This window comes from Hemisphaericaspora subhashii (assembly GCF_019202705.1).
Source record: "Hemisphaericaspora subhashii strain CBS 10753 chromosome Unknown scaffold12, whole genome shotgun sequence".
In the NCBI taxonomy this organism is placed as follows: domain Eukaryota; kingdom Fungi; phylum Ascomycota; class Pichiomycetes; order Serinales; family Debaryomycetaceae; genus Hemisphaericaspora; species Hemisphaericaspora subhashii.
In genome coordinates this window covers 1-21278 of record NW_026057438.1, presented here as the reverse complement: position 1 = coordinate 21278, position 21278 = coordinate 1, and the positions used below count along the sequence as shown (strand labels likewise).

The window sequence follows — 21278 nt, the reverse complement described above, 5'->3', positions numbered from 1 at the left end:
ATATTAAATTAATGGTTGATTTGTAAGACGAAGTTTTGTATGGTACGTTTTTAGACTGGAAAAAAAAATATTTCGCTAGAATGATTCAAGTACAGTACGCGCGAAGAGTCGTTCATTGCCCTAAGTAAACTTTCAACAGTTATTTTGTGAAACTACCAACTATGTAAATAGCCTGAATTTATATACTAAAACCCCTCTATCAAAGAGGATAAACCTGACTGTCTACAGAGGATATTTCACGTCCATAAACGTTATAAAAAAATTTCTTCCTTTAAAGGAAGAAACAGCGCGCTACCAGCCGTAAACTTGAGCCAAATCCCCTTGAATCACCGATGAACTCAATTGGTAGAGTGATCGAATTGATATGCAATACGTAAAGAAACAAAGAGAGGGAGAAGGGAAAAGCTTATACTGACAAACATATATTGGCGTTGTATATTGCTGACGTATAGTTATATAAATGTACTACTAATTATAATTAAAAAGTTAACATTCATTTAAAGAAGTTTGTATTTCTCAGAGTCATTAAATCAGTTTTTTGGTTTTGTAATCAATGAAGTCATAAACAACTTCTCGTACAGTGTGAATATAAAAAAGATCATCATAAAAATACAACCCCAACAAATGAATATTAACAGTTTTAGTGTAACTTTCAAAATATAAGCTTATTTAAAACAAATTATTAAATATCTAGAATTTGTTAGTATTTCTAAATTCAACCCATTAAAATTGTCATAAATATTTCCAATTCATTATAAATCAGCAAAACGACCTGTCATCAACTCTTTCCAATCAACATTTCATAAATTTGTACACAGAAATGTAGCTCCTCTCCTTAATTGTACAAAAGAGGGACCAGAAAGGTGGATTATGTCCGCCCGGTCGACAACTATCATCATAAAATAAAAATAGAAAAGAAATACATCCAACAACGAATCAATTATTCATTGATTTAAAAACATACCTAAATAAATTAATTGTTAGTATTAAAATTCCTTGATGTCGAGTCGTCTAATTGATAAAAATCTTCTTATCTGTATAAATGAAGAATGGCTCATACAAGGCTGAAACTTAACGATAATGCGATTGTCAACCCGGTTCATTCAGTTGGAACAATTGGTAAAATGCAAATAATCACCGCCAATTCTTTCATTCTGATTATAATTATCAATTAAAAGAAATATAAACATACCATTCTCAATAGATAATAATATCTTTGTTTCCAATATTCTTATATCTTGTTAGTTTCTATAAAGCACACATAATTAGTTAGTTAATAAAACTGTAGAATAGAGGAAGAATTTGAGAAGAGTGAAAATTTTTTTATTCACGAATTTGAGGTTTTTGTAGTAAAAATAATTTTATAATAGAAGAAAAATTGTTATCATATACACGACTATAACCTATCTATTAAAAATCAACCATCAGGGTTTAGGGCTATTTCGTTCTCATACTTTAATACCAAAGAAGCTAATCTTAACAATAACAGTAAATAACAAATGAGCAATTGCCAATGATATCATTACACCATAAAATAATCTCTTTGAAGCATTAGCATCTCCTTCATGAATAATTAAACTATTCTTTTTAATCACGGGCGACAACTTGGAAAGATTACTTAATCCAGTAATCAACCCACTAAGCAAAACAATTATCCATTCAAGAATATTTAACATTAAATGGTGTTTCTGATTACTTATGAATACAACAATTAAAATGTTAATAATAGTAATTGGAAACCAAAGAACATTGGTATATCCATATATTGAAATAGTCTTAGTTAATGAAATTCTATAAGGAAATTTAATAAAATATGACGTGACAAGCCATAATATACCTGGAGCAAGTAAGTTATATCCATAAAATAAACTAAATGCTTTCGTCAATAGATCAAAACTATATTCATACTTCTTCTTTTCATCCCCATGTAACCATTGAGAAAGTAAATTGGCTCCAGTTGAACTTACAAACATTAAAAATATCAATGTTCCAGTTATCCAAACAAATCCATATAATTCAGTAGGACTATCTTGATCATCATCCGTAGTACTCTCAGTACCACCAATACTGGTTGCAAACGGATTTAATGCTTTTTGAATCTTTTGGAAAAATGTATCACTATCTAAATCAAAATATGCTCTATAGAAATTGATTTGGAACATATGGGACTTTGTTTCAGTTGCATTCTTGGATGAACTTCCTGCCGGTCCTGCTGGAACAGCACCAGTGGGAGTGATCGGAGGAGCTGATGGCCTGCTCTTATTGTATGCATTTGTATCGTTGAATGGTGAATCAGGTTGGATGAAATCTGTACTTAATAAATCTTCCTTTAAAAATAAATAATTGTTAATAAATCTCAATCAATTGAATTATACTTTATATTCTATAGTACTTACTTCATTATCAGCAGGAACTTTGGTATATGGTTGCGACATGATCTGTGGCTATTCTCTGTTAGGTTTGTTGTTGAATTGTTTCTGGTTGATTTCGGGTTTCGTGTTAATTAAACTTTAAATTTATTTTTTCTTTATTTCCTTAATTTGCCAAACCTTTAAAAAAATTGTATGGTGTTGTTGAATTTTACAATAAATTGTTACTCCTCAGAATAGAATTAAATTCATTGGAACTTCTTTTGGAATTTCGGGTTGGATCTGGAGCTGTTTCCCAATCAAGGGCACCTCCTTTTCGAATTGTATGTGGTTGTAGATTATGAAATGCTTGTACCTTTGGTATTCGGTTTATGCTTTCGTACTTTTTATCAAGTTTTTCTAACGGAGCATCAGTGGCAGTCAGCACTGATGTTTGAGGAGATTCTTTATTAATTTGTTTAAGTTTTTGAATACTGTCTTCTTTCATATCTTCTGGGATTTCAAGTACTGGCTTTGATTCTAACAAAATATAATCTGAATCTAATCCAAATCTACCTTTTGTTTCTGTCAATTTGGCTGCAAATATTGCCCCAGTAACACATATGACAACAATTATAAGAAATAACCATTGACGTAATAGTTGTAACAAAAATGGAAATGCCACTGACGTTACAGTTTCCAAAAACCAAAATAAGCTTGTTGAAACTACCCATCCTTGTATTCTTGAAGAACTTGAAAATGTTTCCACAATTAATAACCAGCTTATAGGAAGTAAAATAGCTTGATATAAAACATCTGCAACCACCGTTATTCCAATCATAAGAGATGCTCTTTGGTCGTAGAAAACGGTAGGTACCATCCAATCAAGATCTGTAGGTGATGGAATTATTTCATTTGAAAAGAAAACAAACATCACAATGTAGGTGATCATAATACAAGTTATGATAAATATGGAAAAGAATATCGCATCTTTTCTTCTTATTGCATCAGATATCAAAATTGGAATTGCAGAAAATAATACTCTCATTGAAAGTAGAAAGAAATTTGCCATTTTGATATCATTTTTATGGAAAAGGAGACATGAATTGCATAAGCTTTCAAATGACTGGGATAATTTAGTAATGATTGTTAATACCAAGAAAACCTGAACCAATATACCCGTTACCATTTCTTTGATATATTTCTTTCCAAATAGTCGATTCAAAGGACAACTCTTGATGCATATTCCTGACGAATATTCTTTAATCACGAAATGCTTATCACCTAATTTCAACCTCTCATCTTTCATTTTCTTTTCTTCTTGTGAAGAATTATTTAATTGTATACTTTGTAAAACATTTGCAGCCGTTGTCCATTCACAATTGGTAGCCAACCATTTAGGTGATTCTGGAATATAAAATGTGAGTATCATTGCTACCAATCCTGGTATGACTTCAAAACTCCAAAATATCCTCATCCAAATCGGAGGAGCTTCAAAATAATCTAGGATGATATAAAGGATAAAGATTGTGAAATTTCCAAGTGTACAAGAAAACAAAGTTAGTGATAAAACTGCTCCTCGTTTGTTATGAGGAATTGTTTCATATCCATAAATTGGAATACTGGTGAAGGTAAACCCAATAGCAATACCTTTTACAATTCTTCCTCCTATTAGGACCCAAGCATTATTCAGGAAAAATGTTATTATATTACCAATTAACCAGGTTGCTGATATACAATGAAATACTTTCAAATATCCAAACTTTTCACAAATAGCTCCACATATAATACTTCCAACTAAAGAAAAATTGTTAGTAAACTGATTCATCACCTTAAATTAATTGATAGAATAGTACATACATATTGCTCCAAAGGAATTGCTTGAAGTCAAAACATTATTTTCAATCTTTGATGGTTGATCATAAATTGCTGCAAATAATTGTGAGTTTTTAACAATCAAGAATGATTGCATTTCCATACCGGCAATGAAACTGAAAATTGCTACCACAACACCAATTGCATATGAATTATATAATTTGGTTACCATTCAATCTCTCAAGTTATTTTGATTGTGAATTTGTCTTTATAATAGTATATTGTTGTAAATAATCCACAAACAGATCAAATTGCCCCAAAATTACAAATCCCAGTTTTTTCCTTTATTGGTTGGTGAGTGTTGCGCCGCGCAATTTCAATTTTTGATTGCCTATCTAATTTTTTACAACACTTTTTACAGGGAACAACAGTGGCAATAGAAGAAGACGCGCCTATTACACCTTAATAGATTCATAGAGAGAGTTGCCATGGATGTCGATTCTCCTGATGAAATGTCAATTGGCTTTGACTTTTTAACTGAAGAAGAAGAATTACCGAAAAGTCCGAATGAAATATTTATCAAACAAACTTTACTACCATCACCCATAATCACCAACATTATACCAAAGTTTAGAGTACAAATAAATAAGCCGTTTAAGGGTGTCACCAGTGTGCTATTTAACGATGAAGAATATCAGACATTGATACCAAAAGAGGAAGATTCTCAAATGGATGCATTTAGTGATAATGAAGACTTTGATGATGATTTATTAATGGAGACCACACAACAGAATATTGCCGAACCTGAAATTAAGAAACACAATATCCTAAAAGAGATTCAAGTTATAGTGAAACATCTGGCACTTTTCATTGATGGAATAGAATTTTTGACAAAATCCGAGATACGATCGTCGTGTATTATAAAGGGACTTAAAGATGAAACTAATGAAGAAGAAGATATGCTATTTATATCATTAAAATCGGGATATTTGTTACTTCTCAAGTTATATTACGTTCCCAGGCATTACAAGGATACAGACTATGAATATCAATCGTACAAAGAAGTGACTCCCGAGGGCAATTCAATATTCAAACCGTTTGTCGTACAGTGGTGGAATACTTCTGGTGGTATCCCAACCCCGTTCCTAGAATCATCGGGTCATCTTTTAAGATCATCGGCTTCCGGTTTGTCGACAGTTTCTTGCTCTGCATCTAGGTCATTCAGATTGTATATGACGCAAAATTCGAAAAATGGCTCAATGTTGAGGAATCATGTAAATGTCAGCCTAGATGGAGAATTGTTAGATGGGTGTTTCATTGAACCCAACACAAATTCAAAGACAGATATGTTTATGACATTGATATTTACTCATTATAGACGATTACAAATTGAGTTGTTTTCTTGGAATAATTTTGAAGGATTATCTCAAAGTTTTTCAAAATCCATATTACCATTAATGAATACATTTGAAATTCCAGTATTTATAATTCCATTAAAGAATAATGCAAGTTTTTTATTTGTGACTCCCTCCCACTTTACAGTTGTAACAATACATCACATAATATCAGCCCAATACAATTTCAGTTCTAGTAGAACTCCTTGGACTTCTGCATTTCCCACTAGTTACCACATACCTAACCAATCCACCATATCAACAGACATTGATAAAATAGACCAAATATTCATATCCACCGATGCAGGAATCGTACATTCAATATTAATCTCAAATAATAACGTAGTCTCACATGATCCTATACTACGAGTTTATGATAAAATCTCCATCTTCACATTAGAGAAACAAAAAGATAAATATCGATTCATTTACAGCAGTGACACGGGATCTAGTAAAGATCTTTTGATTCCTCATCTTTTCACAAAAGAAGATTTCTGTGATCTAGATAGCTTGAGTAAATTGCCGTACACCAACGCCAGACTTGTGAAAGATTTCAAAAACTGGTCTCCGTTAGTGGACGTAGAAATAGTGGACTGCAATAGACCGAAAAGATCCAGACTTCCAGCACGACAAGAAGTTTGGGGGATAAGTGGATGTGGGAAGAAATCTAAATTAAATCAATTTCAACACGGCTATTCTGCAATTCGAAAAGGTAATACATATTACAAACTACGGAAGGCTGATAAGATATATTACCTAATTCATAATGATATTCCGTACACAATTTGTTCATTACCTTTTGAATCGATTTTATTGGAATTTCAGGAGAATTCCCAGGAGTCATTTGCAGAAATCTCAAATCCAAAAATAAATACCGCAGAAATTACACTATTAGCCACTGTTATACCGACCGGTGATGATTCCCTCATACTTCAAGTTTGCCCCGCGACTATAACTATTTCCAATTTAGTCGACTTTAAGGAAACCAAGAAATTCGACGAGTTTTCTATTCTTTTCTGTGACAAGTATCAAGATCTACTAATTGTAATAACTGATTCTAAAGGAGTGATAGATTTGCGAGTTTGGAGACTTTCGGTGATAGAAAATGAAGATGGCACATTTTCTTCTGAATTTCTAGAACCTATTTCTAGTAGACAAATTCAATTCCAACCATCGGCTTTGAAAGTCTTTAGAATGCAGGACGAAACAAGGATTGTTATTGGTACATTCGACGGCGAGCTAATTTCATTCAGTATAGATAATAATACGATTCAGGAGAATCGTACATACAACCTAAATCAACTTTGTCCTTACACAAACGATGAAACCATCAGTTTAGATTTAGTGATCCCTCACGAGATTATAGTCATAGAGAATAGCCTATATATTGGTTCTAAAGAGGGTCATTATATCCAACTTGAAATACAAGGCGATTTCATATCGTGTAAGCGCTTTTTAAGAATCGGTGAACGAGAGGTAACTTTTTGTGTCCTGCAAGACCCGAAGCTTATATTCATTAATTGTAAGAGTTTGTGGTTGGTAAATCATTACGAATCGCTGTTCCCGACTCCAGTTTGCTTTGATGATAATTATGAAAGGCTGGTGAGATGTTCCGTGGAGATCGCTGCAGACAATGACAATAGCAAGTCTATAAAACTTATTGTAATACGTGAGAATGGATTGGTTCTTGTCAATATTTCTACATTTGCTGAATCAGTAGTAAGACAAACCTCCATATCAGAGAATGCTAAAAAGTTAAGATACCTTCTGCATATCGAGGTATTTCTTATACTTTGTAAATCGAGAAATCCGAAAAACAGACTCAAAGGTATAGATCGAAAGTCTATGAAACTTTTATCCACCAGAGAATCCACACTAAGAAATAAGAACCCCGAAGATTCTATATTTGGTAAGAATGAATACCCAATTTCTTCATGTATATGGGAGGTACCAGTTGGAAACCAAAGAACAACCAAGAAGGTCCTAGTTGGATGTTCGATAATTTCTGAAAGCGGAGCTGAACAAGGAGCTGTCAAAGTGCTTGATCTAAAGAAAACAAAATCTTCTGATGGACTGACGGTTGTAAGCATAGTTGAGCTAACATCATTTGAACAGGAGGGACCAGTTACCAATATCCAACAGCTGAATCAGAATATTATATTTGCAAGTGGAAAACGTATTTATCACACCAGCTACAATGAAAATGAAAAAAGGCTAACTCCAGTGAAGTTTTTAGAAGCACTTCCAAGTAATATTGTAGCTTTGGACTTAAAAGATGATCTGCTATTGGTGACAACTAAAGTTGACTCGATCTATAAATATCAAGTTCCCAAATCTGGTTTCCCATTGGGTTATATAAGCAGTGATACGTTTCCGAACAGTTTTATCAACCATGTCGAATACAATTCGCAAATTGTGGCAGGCGATAAGACCCACTCCTCCATATCTGTAATTGAACTAGAGGATAAGAAACATTCATCGGCAAGAAGGAAATTTAAACTCTCGCATATACCTCGTGTCTATCTTGCCAACTTGAACAATAATTGGACAGACACGAATGACCTAACCGTTCTTTGCGCTGGGATAAATGGAGAATTGGTAAGTTTTAGAGGTGTTAGACATGACGATCATGAGTTGCTGGTTTTGTCCGAAAACTTACATGATGGAAAAGGTTCAAGTGTATCACTGTGGGACAGCACTCTTCGAAAATTGGAAATACCGTTTGCAAATAAAATTGGTGGCACTGGTTTGTTATCGATGAATAAACCGATATTTGATTATTGTGAGAATAGAGAGAAACTTGTTGATTACGATTTAAACGAAGTTTCCAAAGTTTGTATATCAAAAATAAGTTTATAATATTACCTATAAAAGAAATGAATTTAACATAGATCTAAAATAATAAATAAACCAGCCTATCTTAGAAGATTCTATTCTTATCCTTCATTTGCCTCTTCCTGATCGATGAGATCCCCTCCTGAATTAGCGATCTTTCGTCTTAATCTTTCCTGTCTAAACTTTTGTGCCGCAGAAAGTTTCTCACTGGCTTGAATCTCGTCATTGCTTCCTCTTAGTTCTTGCAAAAGATTTCTTGCTCTTGAGGTTACATCTGGGTCATTAGAACTGGTATCTTGTTCACTTTGAGAAGTATTTGAAATTTCTGAATCCGCGGCTGTGCTGTTCTCTCCAGTAGCTTTTTCTTGTTCTTCATTTTCCTGTGGTTTCTTAGTTGGAGACGGTCTTCTTTGATTCTCCAATAATTGTTTTCTAATCAATGCACGTTTCCTAGCTGATGGTGCATCACCTTTATTACCACCGGCTTTTAATTTTTCCAAAAGAGAATCCATAACGTTGTATTCACTATCTTCACCACTGTTGTTGTCCTCATTGCCATTAGTTTTGGGTCTTTGTGGTGTTTCAAGTAATTTCTTTCTTTGCTCATAGAGTCTGATTTCTTCTTCCCGTTTCATATTCTCCTTTTGTACACGTTTGAAGTCAGTAATGAAGTTGGAAAACTTGGAAATAAACGAATTCTTAACAAATTGGTCATTTGGATCTTCACCGAAATAAATCATTAAATCATCAAACTCCTTCATGGTATACTTTGATTGATCAATTAACAACTCCGCTTTTCTCTTTGCTCTAGGCAAGACTGGCAATATTACTTTCAAGATTCTATCTTCAGGGTGGAACTTGGAAATATCACTCAAATTACCAATATCAAGCGAACTTTGAACATTCTTGATAGATGCGGCATAATCACGACAATCATTCTTAATATTTTCAATTGAAAATTTGGCAATATCTTGACACCTGGCTAATTCTTCTATAAAGTCCAATAAATCAGGATATTGGGTTCTAATAATTTTTTCAACATAGTGCAAGAAAGTCATACTATTCTTATCATCCTTCATAAAACTCAATCTTTGCAATGAACTTAATTTAAACCCATGTGCTTGTTTGGTACTATCATTCATATAGTTACCAACCGTCAAAATGATCTCAAATACACTCTTTAAATGTTTAGAATGTTTAATTCCTTCAACTGCTTCATCAATCGATCTTAACTTTTCAACTAAATCTTCATAATCTTTCTCATAATTGGCAATAACCGACAAGGCTCTAACTCTGGATTTCCAATAATGTTGTAAATTATAAATCAATTCCAAATATATTCTATCAGCCCTTTGTAATTCATTTGGATCTTTATCAGGTTTTGAAACTTCTCCATCAGTCTTATAATCCGTAGAATATGGTTCCAAATTTCTTGCCAAAGTATTTGAAATTTCCACAATTTCTTCTCGACTAAAGAATTCCAATACAGCAGTATTATGTAAAATATCACGTTCACATCTTAAGATTTTTGAAACTAATTCTTCATCAGATAATGAACTAAAAGCATGTAAATTGATACTAAATTGTTGTGCCATATCACGAGATAAGAAAGAAACTTTATCAACTTCGTCTTTCTTCTTAGTTGCCAATTTCTTAATTTCTTTTGCTGAGAAAATTAATTCAATTTCATCGAAAATACCCTTGGACATTAATTCATTAGCAATCGTACGAGTATTTGGATCTTTCCAGAAGGAATTCTGTGCTTGGTTACGATCAAGTTTTTCCCAATGCAATTGTTTCAATTTTTTCTTTGGTCTTGGGATATTGTCTAAAATCATCGAAGATCTTGGCTGTTGTTGTATCATTGGTGAACCTGGTTTACTCATAGATGGTAATGGAGGGGCTGGTGGGATAACCCCACCATTCAAGAATCCAGGAGGAGGTGGTGGAGGTGGAGGAGGTGCAGATGGCGACGATGCTCCACTAAGCATTGGCGGCAATGGTGGAGGTGGTGGTGGTGGAGCTGGAGCTGGAGGTGCATCAGATGAGCTTGATTCACTAAGCATTGGTGGCAATGGAGGAGGAGGTGGTGGTGGTGGAGGTGGTGGTGCTGGTGCTGAAGATGAATCTGATCCACCAAGCATTGGTGTCACTGGTCGTGGTGGTGGTGCCGCAGACGTAGTTTCAGGTTTAGATTCGACCGTCTCTTCAGTTGTAACAGTAGGAGAAGTTGAAGCAGTAGTTGCAGATTCATGATCTTCCAGTCCCTTTCCATCTTCTTCCTCTTCTTCTGTGGTTGTAGGTATAGCTGGAGCTTTGGCAACCTTACTACTTAACTCTTGCAAGAATTTAGGATCCATCGCTCCAATACTAGTCATTCTGTTCCTTCTCTTACGTTCACTAGTTCCTGGGCTAGAGCTAACCACATCTCCAGCCCTTTCCATCGTAACCTTTCCTCTAATATATTTATCTTCAATTCTATCGATAATGGATCGTCTATTGATTGATTTACTTCCACGTTTCTTTTTCTTCTCAGAATCAACCTCCTCTAATTTCTTCTTAAGTTCACGATTCAATCTTGCCACTTCTTCCCATTCTTCTTTGATCTTATCTCGAATAGATGCATCCATATCTGATCCATTTCCAAATGATTGATTTTGTTCCACTACTTTATTATCTTCTTCATTAGTTGAAAAATCAATATTGAAATCTTTGAAATTATTCTCCAATTCACGTAATCTTTCCATAGCCAAATATTTTTGACGACTAAACATGGCGCTATTGTTATATTTCATAATATCATTAGATTCACTCTGTAAACTAGCCAATTTCTTCCGCAATTGATCTAGTTTGACTAAATCATCATTTCTCGCAGCTCGTTTAGGTTCTGATGAAAATATTGGTTCTGGTTCTGGTTCTGGTTCAGATTCGGATTCTTCACTTTCACTTTCATATTCATCTTCTGATTCGGATTGATTACGTGGAGTTGTAGGATCAGAATAGACTTCAAATTCTGTCATTTCTAATTCACGTGCCATATTCTCAATATCACCCATTTGATCTCTTAATGCTTGTAAACGTCTCAGAGGTTCAACTTGAGTACCAAATTTTCTATTATCCAATTTGTATTGAGTACGTCTTCTATAAATTTGTTTCTTTAATTTATTTGCCAATTCTTCATTTGTTGTCTTTAATGAAACTGATGTTTTACCATCTGAATGCTTTGTTTCAATCTCTGCATTATTCAACATGATTAATAATTCTCTCATTTCTAATTCTTGTTCTTGTTTTTCTTGTAAATGTTTCCGCTTTAATTCATCCAATTCAGCATTTAATTCATCTGCCCTTATTCTTGTTCGCAGTAATACACTTTCAGTTTCTTGTAATTCATTACTCAAACTACTAATCATTCCTTCTGCACCCATTGACAATTGTCTTGAAATCTCATCTCGTTCAGAAATGGCTTCTTCAGCCATTCGTTGATAATTTCTTGCTTCGTTCACGGCTTTTTGATACATATCATCAGTAGTCATCATGGAAGTTAATTGTTGAATGGCTCTAGACATTGCCGATTCTTCATTTGTAGTTTGTGCCAAAGTTACTTTTTGAATTAATCCATCCAAGAGTCGTAAACTCCTCGTCATTTCATTTATATCATGATGTTTTTCATATTGAGTTAAATAAAGATGTTGAATTGCACTTAACAAATACCCTTGAGCTTGGGAATCTTGTACATTCTCCCATATTGACAGTATCAACTCAACTGGGTTATTAAAATCTAAATTCTCATCAATTTGTTCTCTACTCTTTAATTCTTCTTCATCATCTTGAGCCATTTGCATAAATTTAGAACATTGTTGATTCAAACTATCATAACCTAAATCTTGAAACTTGTCAAGTAAGTGAGTTAACCCAGCTGCATTGAATTGTGCTCGTAAATGAATCCTCATTCTATAATCTGATCCATACTCGACAATTGTATTTATTAATAACATAGTACCCAAACAATATTCGATTAAATGATTCTCCAAACTTGTAGCTGAAGATCCGACATGAGCGGATTTAAAATCTTCACTTGCCCCAACTAATGAATTCATATATTTCCCTCTTCCATCTATTGTTTTGCTAACTAACTTCAACCAAAGTTCAAATCTTTTATATTGTTCTGGTGCAGGTGGTTTTCTAACCAATCGTCTTGGAGTCTTGAGTGAATCTCCTGGTTTGAAATTTTCAAATTCAAAATGAGGTTTATTAGGTATTGAATCTAAAGCTTTCAATATTTTATAATATTTCCCATGATCACCATTATTATTAGTACCATAATAAGCAATCATAAATGTTAATGATTCCGCCGCTATTTTTCGTGTGACTATTCTAGGAGATAATAATGATCCAGAAATGGCAGTTACATATAAATCAACATCATGTCTAACTCTTTCTGCTCCTAATTTTTGATTCATCATACATTTTAATGCTTTAAGAGTATTAAATTCTCGATCAAAGATTTCGGCATTAATATCATTATGTTCTGTATTGGTAATTTCTTCTTGAACTTTAATTAAATATGCTGATAAGGATGCATCACCTTGACAATCATAAATGAAATTTCTTACCCAATCTATAGGTTCAGTTCTTAAAGACACCCAAAGATTTTTTAATTGATCAGCCAGTATAGTTTTTGATAATAATTTTTTAGTATACCATTCAGGAGAAGTTACAGCTCCTGCATCATCTCTACTTGCAACCATACGTTCCTGACGATTTTTCTCGGCAATTATATCTTGACTAATCAACGTCCATTTCTTGTCTTCATGATAATTCATCATTGATTGTTTTGCTAGTGGAGGTAAAGATCTAAAATCTCGTTTTTCCATCAACTCTTTAAACATACGATTTATTTCATATATTGATTCTGGTTTTTCCAATTTTGAGCCTGTAGATAAAAGGGTGGCATCAGAAGATATTGGCATAGATATTATTGACGTATGGGTTGGTTTTTTATTTAATGACTTTTTGCCTACTATTGTTTCAGTTGAATTTGACGTTGATATACTAAATGCAGATGCATTACGATTATGGGTTGATTGTGATATTTGATGATTGGGTATGATACTTGTTGTTGAATTTGGTATTAAAGATGAAGTTGATCTATTGGTTAAAGTTTTCGCTATACGAGAACTAGAAGTTGAATGTTGAGTACCAGATGATGCTATACTTGCTGTATCATTTGAAGATAAATCAGATTGACTTTCATTGATGGTTCGAACTTTCTTTTTGATACTAAAAATGTAACTTGTCGATATTCGATGGGGATTTGATTGATGGCGACTATTGGATTGTGTAGAACTTGGAACTGAGTTGTATGCAAATGATGAATTTAATTCATCATTGATTGATGGTTGAAGAGAAAACAGGGGTGTATCCAGTGGTTTCCTTCTCATAATTACTGACTTATAAATTAATCAATATAAAAATAAAATAAAATAAATAAATAAAAAAGGATCTCCTTTCTCTATAACCAATAAGTGTGATGTATGGTATCGTATTAGTCAGTTTATTCAGTATGGGGGGGAGGGTGAATGTGGAATAAATTTTGGTTTACAGATGTACAAAAGTAATTGAACTTTATTTTGAAGTGTGTGTTGTAAAAAAAAAAAAAAAAAGAATGGGGGAGAGATTTTTGGTATGAAAATGAGAAGTGTTAACTAGTTTATGCAGAAAGAGTTGAATTGAATTTTGCTGTGGTTGTCAAAAAAAAAAGGATTACGGTTTAGTTTAAACTTTAATAATACTAGTAGTGATATGCTAGATATGCTAAATATATATGAATCTGGTTAATCTAGATTATGTATGGTTGGAAGACTTCAACTTAATACATCCAGAGAGAGAGAGGGATTGATTTTTACTGGTTGATAGCTTAAACAAGGATCGGTTTCGTGCCTAGGTAACTCAAATTGCTGGCCCCAAAGAAATAAAATATTTGTATTATTTATTTTGTTGGGGGGCGGGACAGAATAAATCTTTTTTTTTTTTGTGTGTATTGAATTTTTTATTTTTTTTAATCGTTTATTATTAAAATTTTATTTTATGAGACAATTTCTAACGGCCGAACCGAACAAATAATTCAATTTTTATTTCTCTCATGACTACCTGCAAAAACTACAAGGAGATCCAAATAGGCTTGTTATTGAAATAGTCAACTTCATTTCATACACTTTAACCGGTAAAATAAATCGCTTTGGTATATAAATACAAAATTATTCTGAGGCTTTAATTGTCAATTTTAAGACGCGTGCCGGTTTCCTACTCAAAGTTATATCACTACAATTTATAATGGATTTTATACAACTTCAGATCTATTGTATTGAAAACTGTTCATGCGTAAGTTAATGCCCATGTTCATATCTATATAATAAGCCGTATTGTTGTATAACAAAATGAAATTAGTCAACAAGGGCAATGTTCGATACTTCTATTTCATATGACACCAAGCATTTTTTTTCGAAGATGTAAATCCAAGGTTTAATTTGTCTTACGTATGTCATTTCTTGGTACACTATAAATTAAGAAGCTTATGCCAAACCATAAAACAACATTACTTATTAATTCAAGCCATCTTGGTACCTGATGTATAAAGTTATTAAGTTTACAAAATAAAACAATTGGAAAAAATTAATCGTGTTCTTTGTGCATCATTCATTCATTTGAAGATAATGGCTGATTGTCTCTCCAACATTTACAATTCCGAGATTCCCGTTGCTTTTGCTTAGCGACAATTAGGCTACAAAAGGTTGAAAAACAACTTTGTGTTCTGAATCATGCATGTTCGCTACCCAATAACAATTATCCGAATAACAAAACACGTCTCCTACAAACGCGCTGCGCGTCTTGTCCTTTCTTGGTCTTTTTTTTGGTTGTTGCCAGTTTGATAGTCAGCTGACATCTATAAGTTTTAACAAAATGAAGAACTCAGTAACCCGCAACCTCATATTTCTCTCTGTTGTTGGTGATTGGTCGTATCTAAATGGAAACTGACAGTCGTAAACGATCTCTTGTTTGTGTTTAAAGTTTTGACATGCATGTATCCTTCTCGTCAAATTGCATTTCATGGCACAATATTCGTTTTTGCAACATCTTGATCCACCTACATTCTTGTTTACTACGGCGCTTTTGCATTGACGATAAATAGCTACTCATTCGTTACAAATGACCTATACAATTCTAAAAAATGATATATATTACTACTAGAATTACATCCATCATACAATCAGTCTACTTGTCCGAGATTCTCTGCAATCATTTCTAATGTTTTATCTAATTCATTATCAATCTTTTCTCTGAACTCTTTCGATCTCGAATTTGATCTATCCAAAGAGGATTCTTCATTCGACGGACGTGGTTCATTTGATTCATCAGTACTTTGCTTATTATGAATATCTCCATCGAATTCTCGAACACTATTAGAATCTACATCACTTTTAGATTCCTCGTGTTGTTCCTCAGGCGTCCCCTCGTGTGACTGTCTTTGCTTGGCTTCATCGCCTTCAAGTTCATGTGACTGCCTTTGTTTTGCTTCCTCCTCTTCAAGTTCATGTTGTTCTTCTTCAGTAGGTTGAAGAGGAATTGGAGTTTGGTTAATTGAATCACGACCATTTTCATCACTAGCTCTTCTTGTTGTTTTTGGAATTAAATAACTAAAACTTTCATATTCTATTTCATCAAGATTAATTTCATGGATTTGATTTATATTATCCCAAAATCCCAATTTACTCCAAAAGATCTTCCCTCTGATTAAAATTAACATAATATAAATCTTAATTAATTTAGATTCTTCAGCTTGATCCAATACTTTTGGAATTACAATTGTTTCTCCATTTATTCCTATTCTGGGTGTAGTAACAGTTAATTTAAATACATTTGAATGAACAAGTCTTAATTTTGCAAAGAAATCACATAAATTTCTTAATTTAATAACACAATAATTACATAATGGATAACTAACAATCAAATCTTCATTATTATGAGATTCATATAATTTCAAACAATATAATCGACAATGTTCCAAATTATCAGTCCGACATTCTCCACAAAATGCACATGGATCTTGAATTGCCACTGGTGACGAATTAGAATGAATTGAACCTCGATATGTTATTTTAAAACTCTCATTTATTCCTTTAACTGGTTCGATTGAAACACGACCTTCAATCAATGAACCCCAAAAGGTTTTCCCCTTTTGCCAACGGTTTAATAAGGTGGATGTAGCAGGTAAGGCTGGGATTATGGATAAACTATTTTCTAATTCATCATGCCAAATCTTCTTAAAGAATGGTAATGGTTTTAAATGAATTAAATCGAATTGGAAATTTGGATTAATTATAGTATAAATAAATTGTTTGAAATCTTGATTATAATTATCTAAATCAAATCGTATAGCATTAACATGAGGTGAATATATAATTGCTTGTAATTGTTGCCAATGATAAAAACTGTCGTCATTATTGTTATTATTATTATTATTATTGTCAACCCCGGCGGTATTATTGCCATTAGTCACTACGGTAGTGGTTGTTGTTGATATTTGATCAAAGCTATCCAGAGTTGGTTCAATCTTGGGTGTATTAGCACTTGATTGTCTTTGTTGTTGTTCAATCCTAACAAACATATCTTTTAAATCCCGTAATTGGTCTTGTAAATCTTCTATGATACGATCCTTCTCCTCAATTTCCTCATATAATTTCCGATTCTTAACCTTGAAATTATGAGTCTCTCTCAGCGCATTACTAACCATTGTATTAGCTTCGTCAAATAAACTAGCGGTCAATTCTTCAACTTCAGCAGATAATTTACTATTTTCAGTTTCAGCTTTATTACGTAATTCTTGAGATTCCTTATAATCATCTTGTAATTTCATATATTTTGGTAAAATTATTCGATAATTACGATCAGTCTCAACCAATGTTGAGTTTTCTTGTTTTAAATTATTAACTGTCTTACGTAATGATAGAATCGTTTCTTCTAATTCAACTTGTTTATTGACAGCTGTTACTAACTTAGTAGATAGGTGACCTACCTCTTCTGCTAAGCGTGCGTCTAGATCTTCTAATTCTCCCATTGCTGGTTACTAAGTATAATCGTTCGCTTGATGACAATGTTAATATAAGATTTATTAACTGATGCTAAATTGTTTTCAGGTACGGTTGAGAAAGGAGAATAACACACTTGGAAAGAGTGGAGAATGTCAATTTTTTTTTTTGCTGTTGATGAAGGATTACAAAATAATGATCAGGAGTGCATATAAGACATGAGCACAAGGTGTTTCGAATACGTTTTGCTTTAGTAACAAGGAATCCAACACTATAGGATCTGTATGAGTAAATGCTCGAGCTGGTTGTTCTTTATATTCATCGAGGAGAATTTGTAAACACTGCGATTCATTTCCGAAAATATCATGAGATTCTTGAAAATTGGACACCTTGGTCAATCCATTGGAATGCCATACGTGTGGGCTACTGGCCCACGCTTGATTGTTCCTTTGGTGGATATTTGAACCTTATCTTTTTGTCAAGGATATCTAGGAATTTTTTGATCCAGTTTTGTAAAAGTTGGTTTTGTTTCCTCTCTGTACAGTCTAACTTGCAGTTGGTGATACTAAAGTGGGCGATCTTAGATAGTACATGGGTAGTCTTTGTCATCTGGCAAGCATAGACTATATGCAAAGATGGATAGTATTTGTCATCTAGTAGTCCATAAAACGATATGTGGTTAGTTTGAATTAGTCTTGGAAATTTATATTGCCCATAGTATTCTGCCAGAATCAGACATACGTTAAATCCTAAAAGCTTGCGCTCCCTACGTTCTAAATTCGAACGTCTATAAAAGGATTAGAAATTAGATTGTTTCAATTAGATGCAAAACTTGAGGTATTCTATATAATCTATAAGTTGTACTAGCCAGTCTGGATCACATAAAGTATTGGGATTGCCTGTTGTTTTGCATACCGAGTCCAGTCATGTTTTTTTTTTCGCTATCGGCTATTTGGTAGATTTTCTTCAACTTATACGTATTCAGCAAGTACTATTCATCATACGGTTATGGAATTGCTTTTGGACGATGCCGAACTATTAAAACCTTTCGGGAACGGATATTGCGCGGAAAATGGTTGCAAAAAAAAAAGACGCGGGAGCGAAAAACGGTATTATAGGCGTATTTTCTCTAACAAGAATACATCAACATTAAAATAAATAACTCAGGTATTTACCAAGTATTGAATGGCATTCGGTTCTACTTCTATACAATTGGGAGTTAGGATTGAATGATGTTCTTCAAATGACATGATCATGGCTTACAATTTTTCATAAAATTTTTGGTTGAATTTCTTCTAAAGATTTACAAGTTTACTGAATTGCATATGTACTCCATTTCAGAGTTATATATCATCCAATTTTCTTATGTCGACTTGATTTGAGACATCATAAAATCGTTAATCGCCAGACAATATTTGTCAAACGGTGATAAGTGCACACAGTAAAAGATAGCGCCACACCACCGTTTTGGTCTTGCAACTGTAATCAAGAAACTTTGCGCTATATTTTAGAAACTGGACATACGGAACCTCACTAAAATCCGAATTTTGTGTCAAAATTTGTAATTCCATCGACCCGAGACTAGTGTGGTTATCGTTTGACAATTTTTTCAAACGAGACGCACTAAAAACTTCTTAAATTTCTTTTTTTTTCCTTCTATGATTCTTCCGAAATTCTTTTTCTTAAAGTCCGCAAACGGATGAGAAATCGCGCACTTCTAAAATTCACACATTTTAGAACTCATCAATGTCAAAAATGTGGTATTATTGCCCAACATCTAACTCCACAGAGATGAGAGAGTTTAAAGAAAACCCCAAAGTCCCTGTACCCCACCCATCAAAACTGAAGAAAACCTCTGGATTTGTTGGGACAAGATTATGTTTAGCATGTTTAATTGTTTCTAGGGCTGTGCTGTCTATACGATGTTGGGCGGTGCGTTGTTTGCCTTTGATGGGTCATGTAAAAAGTCATCGAGCCAATTAAAGATATGCCGCTGTCAAAATTAGAATGAAATTTAAGATTAAAATTCTTTTTTCTAAAAATAAATCCGTAAAAAAAAATCGGTTAGCGGTGAAACAAAAATAAAAAGGAAGGTGGAATTGATGAGTCAGGTTGATCCCAGCCATGGTTTCCATTTTTGTAGGTGCCAAATCAATTCTTGATCTTAATGTGAACATAGGTGAACGCCCGTCGTTTAGTCTGCCATTGGTAATCAAATCGAATTGGTCAATGACTCACTCACTATTTGCAATGTCCGGATGGATGGGAACTTCATTTGTTGATTCGGAAAAACTAGTGTGAGTGAGTGAATTAATTTAGAAAAAAAATTGTTCTAAACGCCTCGCAAAAAAAAGAAATTTTCACCCCTCTTTGGTCCCCTCGCCATTAGTCCGAACAAATCTAAAATTTTGAATTAATTGAGTCAAAAGAGCGATATATAAATATCGATTGGAATTCTTCAAAAAATCAGTTTTACAAATTCAATTCTTTCTTTCTTCTATATTCAATCAGTACATTAATTACTAGAATTCACCTCATTCACATACATATACACATATATACACAATGATTTCTCAACCACAACAACCAGTTCTCAAAATGACTGCTGCTGAAAAGGAAGCTCAAATTATGCAAGAAATCAGAGCTAATTCTAAGAAGTTCGATACTAAATTCGAAGGTTCTTTCTTTGGTGAATTCTTCGGTTTTGCTATTAAGAAATAGATGCTTTTAATTAATTACTAGTTGCTTTGATGCTACATTTGATTTTTTATGCATGTGTTTATAGTTTGGGATAGATAGATAGATTATGGGTTCAGTTCTTGTTTAATAAATTTTGTTAATATTTTTTGTTTGAAAAAGAATTCCCTTTCTTGTAGATCTTGTAATAATGAAACGGAGTTTCCCTTCGGTAAGACGAACTCCGATACTTGACCTTCACTTTTATTTTTGTACGTCTCGCAAGAGGTTTGTGTTCAATTGAAGGTACAACCGTTGGTGAAAAAAATTGCTAGAACAATGAAACATCTCTTCAGACAATAGAACACGAGGCGTCTCGCAATTGGTTGCGAATATTTTTTGTTAGTGACAAATCTTGTACATCAGTACACGACCAAAATGTAGATCTATGTGCATTAAAATGGATGCAAAATCTTTTGTTACTATTTTTTTTTTAAAAAAAGTGTGGCATATAGTCAGTAAATGTTTGCATATGTATACCTCACACGACTTTGGATACTCTATGCTATTGAGATTTTGATTTAGTTTCTCAGGAGATCTAGTGGTTGTGAGTTATCTGAAGATGCGGCCAGACTGCTAAAATTCTTGTATCCTGACTTGAAACATTGTTAATTTTAGTGCCCGAAATGGTTAGTTCCTTAACTGGTTTGATGTGAATAGAGGCTGGGTACTACAGCTACATCAGCGAGAAGTGGTTTCTTCTCATTTATAACCTTTGTTTCCAAAAAAATCATTCTGACCTCAGCATAGGTTTCCATGGTGTATGCCCTAAAGGTAATAGACGTTTTCCGATGTATTTATTTATGGAATAAAGACCTGTCTTAAAATTCCAAGCTCAAACTTCATCACACCCATATCACGAAGTAGTGAAGATACAATAGAAATACCTTTGATTTCAAAAATTGCATGTCCCAAAAAATATGCAGGTGAAATCCATAACAATATTAAAGAAATTCTCAACCTAATTCAATAGTGCAATATTAGAGGTGATCAGCGAGGCTACAAACCAAATGATGAGAAAAGTAACATAAAATCAAGAACAACTCCATTAAAAAAAACAATAA

General features: G+C 33.4%; 5 protein-coding genes across 5 annotated transcripts; 1 reads left to right on the top strand and 4 right to left on the bottom strand. All coding sequences in view use genetic code 12, as the record gives it.

The window, feature by feature from the left end:
* Positions 1-1448: 1448 nt before the first annotated feature.
* Positions 1449-2435, bottom strand: J8A68_005770 (uncharacterized protein; the record flags this gene model as incomplete). Its single annotated transcript, XM_049409871.1, has 2 exons — positions 1449-2327; positions 2397-2435. 2 exons carry the CDS (start codon positions 2433-2435, stop codon positions 1449-1451), a joined length of 918 nt encoding a protein of 305 aa, XP_049260886.1.
* A 145-nt stretch (positions 2436-2580) lies between these two features.
* On the bottom strand, positions 2581-4395 carry J8A68_005769 (uncharacterized protein; the record flags this gene model as incomplete). The annotated part of the gene is made up of 2 exons (XM_049409870.1): positions 2581-4145; positions 4209-4395. The coding sequence occupies 2 exons, from the start codon at positions 4393-4395 to the stop codon at positions 2581-2583; spliced, it is 1752 nt and encodes a 583-aa protein (XP_049260885.1).
* A 256-nt stretch (positions 4396-4651) lies between these two features.
* J8A68_005768 (uncharacterized protein) lies at positions 4652-8416 on the top strand (the record flags this gene model as incomplete). Its single annotated transcript, XM_049409869.1, has 1 exon — positions 4652-8416. The coding sequence occupies one exon, from the start codon at positions 4652-4654 to the stop codon at positions 8414-8416; it is 3765 nt and encodes a 1254-aa protein (XP_049260884.1).
* Positions 8417-8493: 77 nt separating this feature from the next.
* On the bottom strand, positions 8494-13833 carry BNI1 (formin; the record flags this gene model as incomplete). Its single annotated transcript, XM_049409868.1, has 1 exon — positions 8494-13833. The coding sequence occupies one exon, from the start codon at positions 13831-13833 to the stop codon at positions 8494-8496; it is 5340 nt and encodes a 1779-aa protein (XP_049260883.1).
* A 1826-nt stretch (positions 13834-15659) lies between these two features.
* SEC2 (guanine nucleotide exchange factor) lies at positions 15660-17507 on the bottom strand (the record flags this gene model as incomplete). The annotated part of the gene is made up of 1 exon (XM_049409867.1): positions 15660-17507. One exon carries the CDS (start codon positions 17505-17507, stop codon positions 15660-15662), a length of 1848 nt encoding a protein of 615 aa, XP_049260882.1.
* Positions 17508-21278: the final 3771 nt, after the last annotated feature.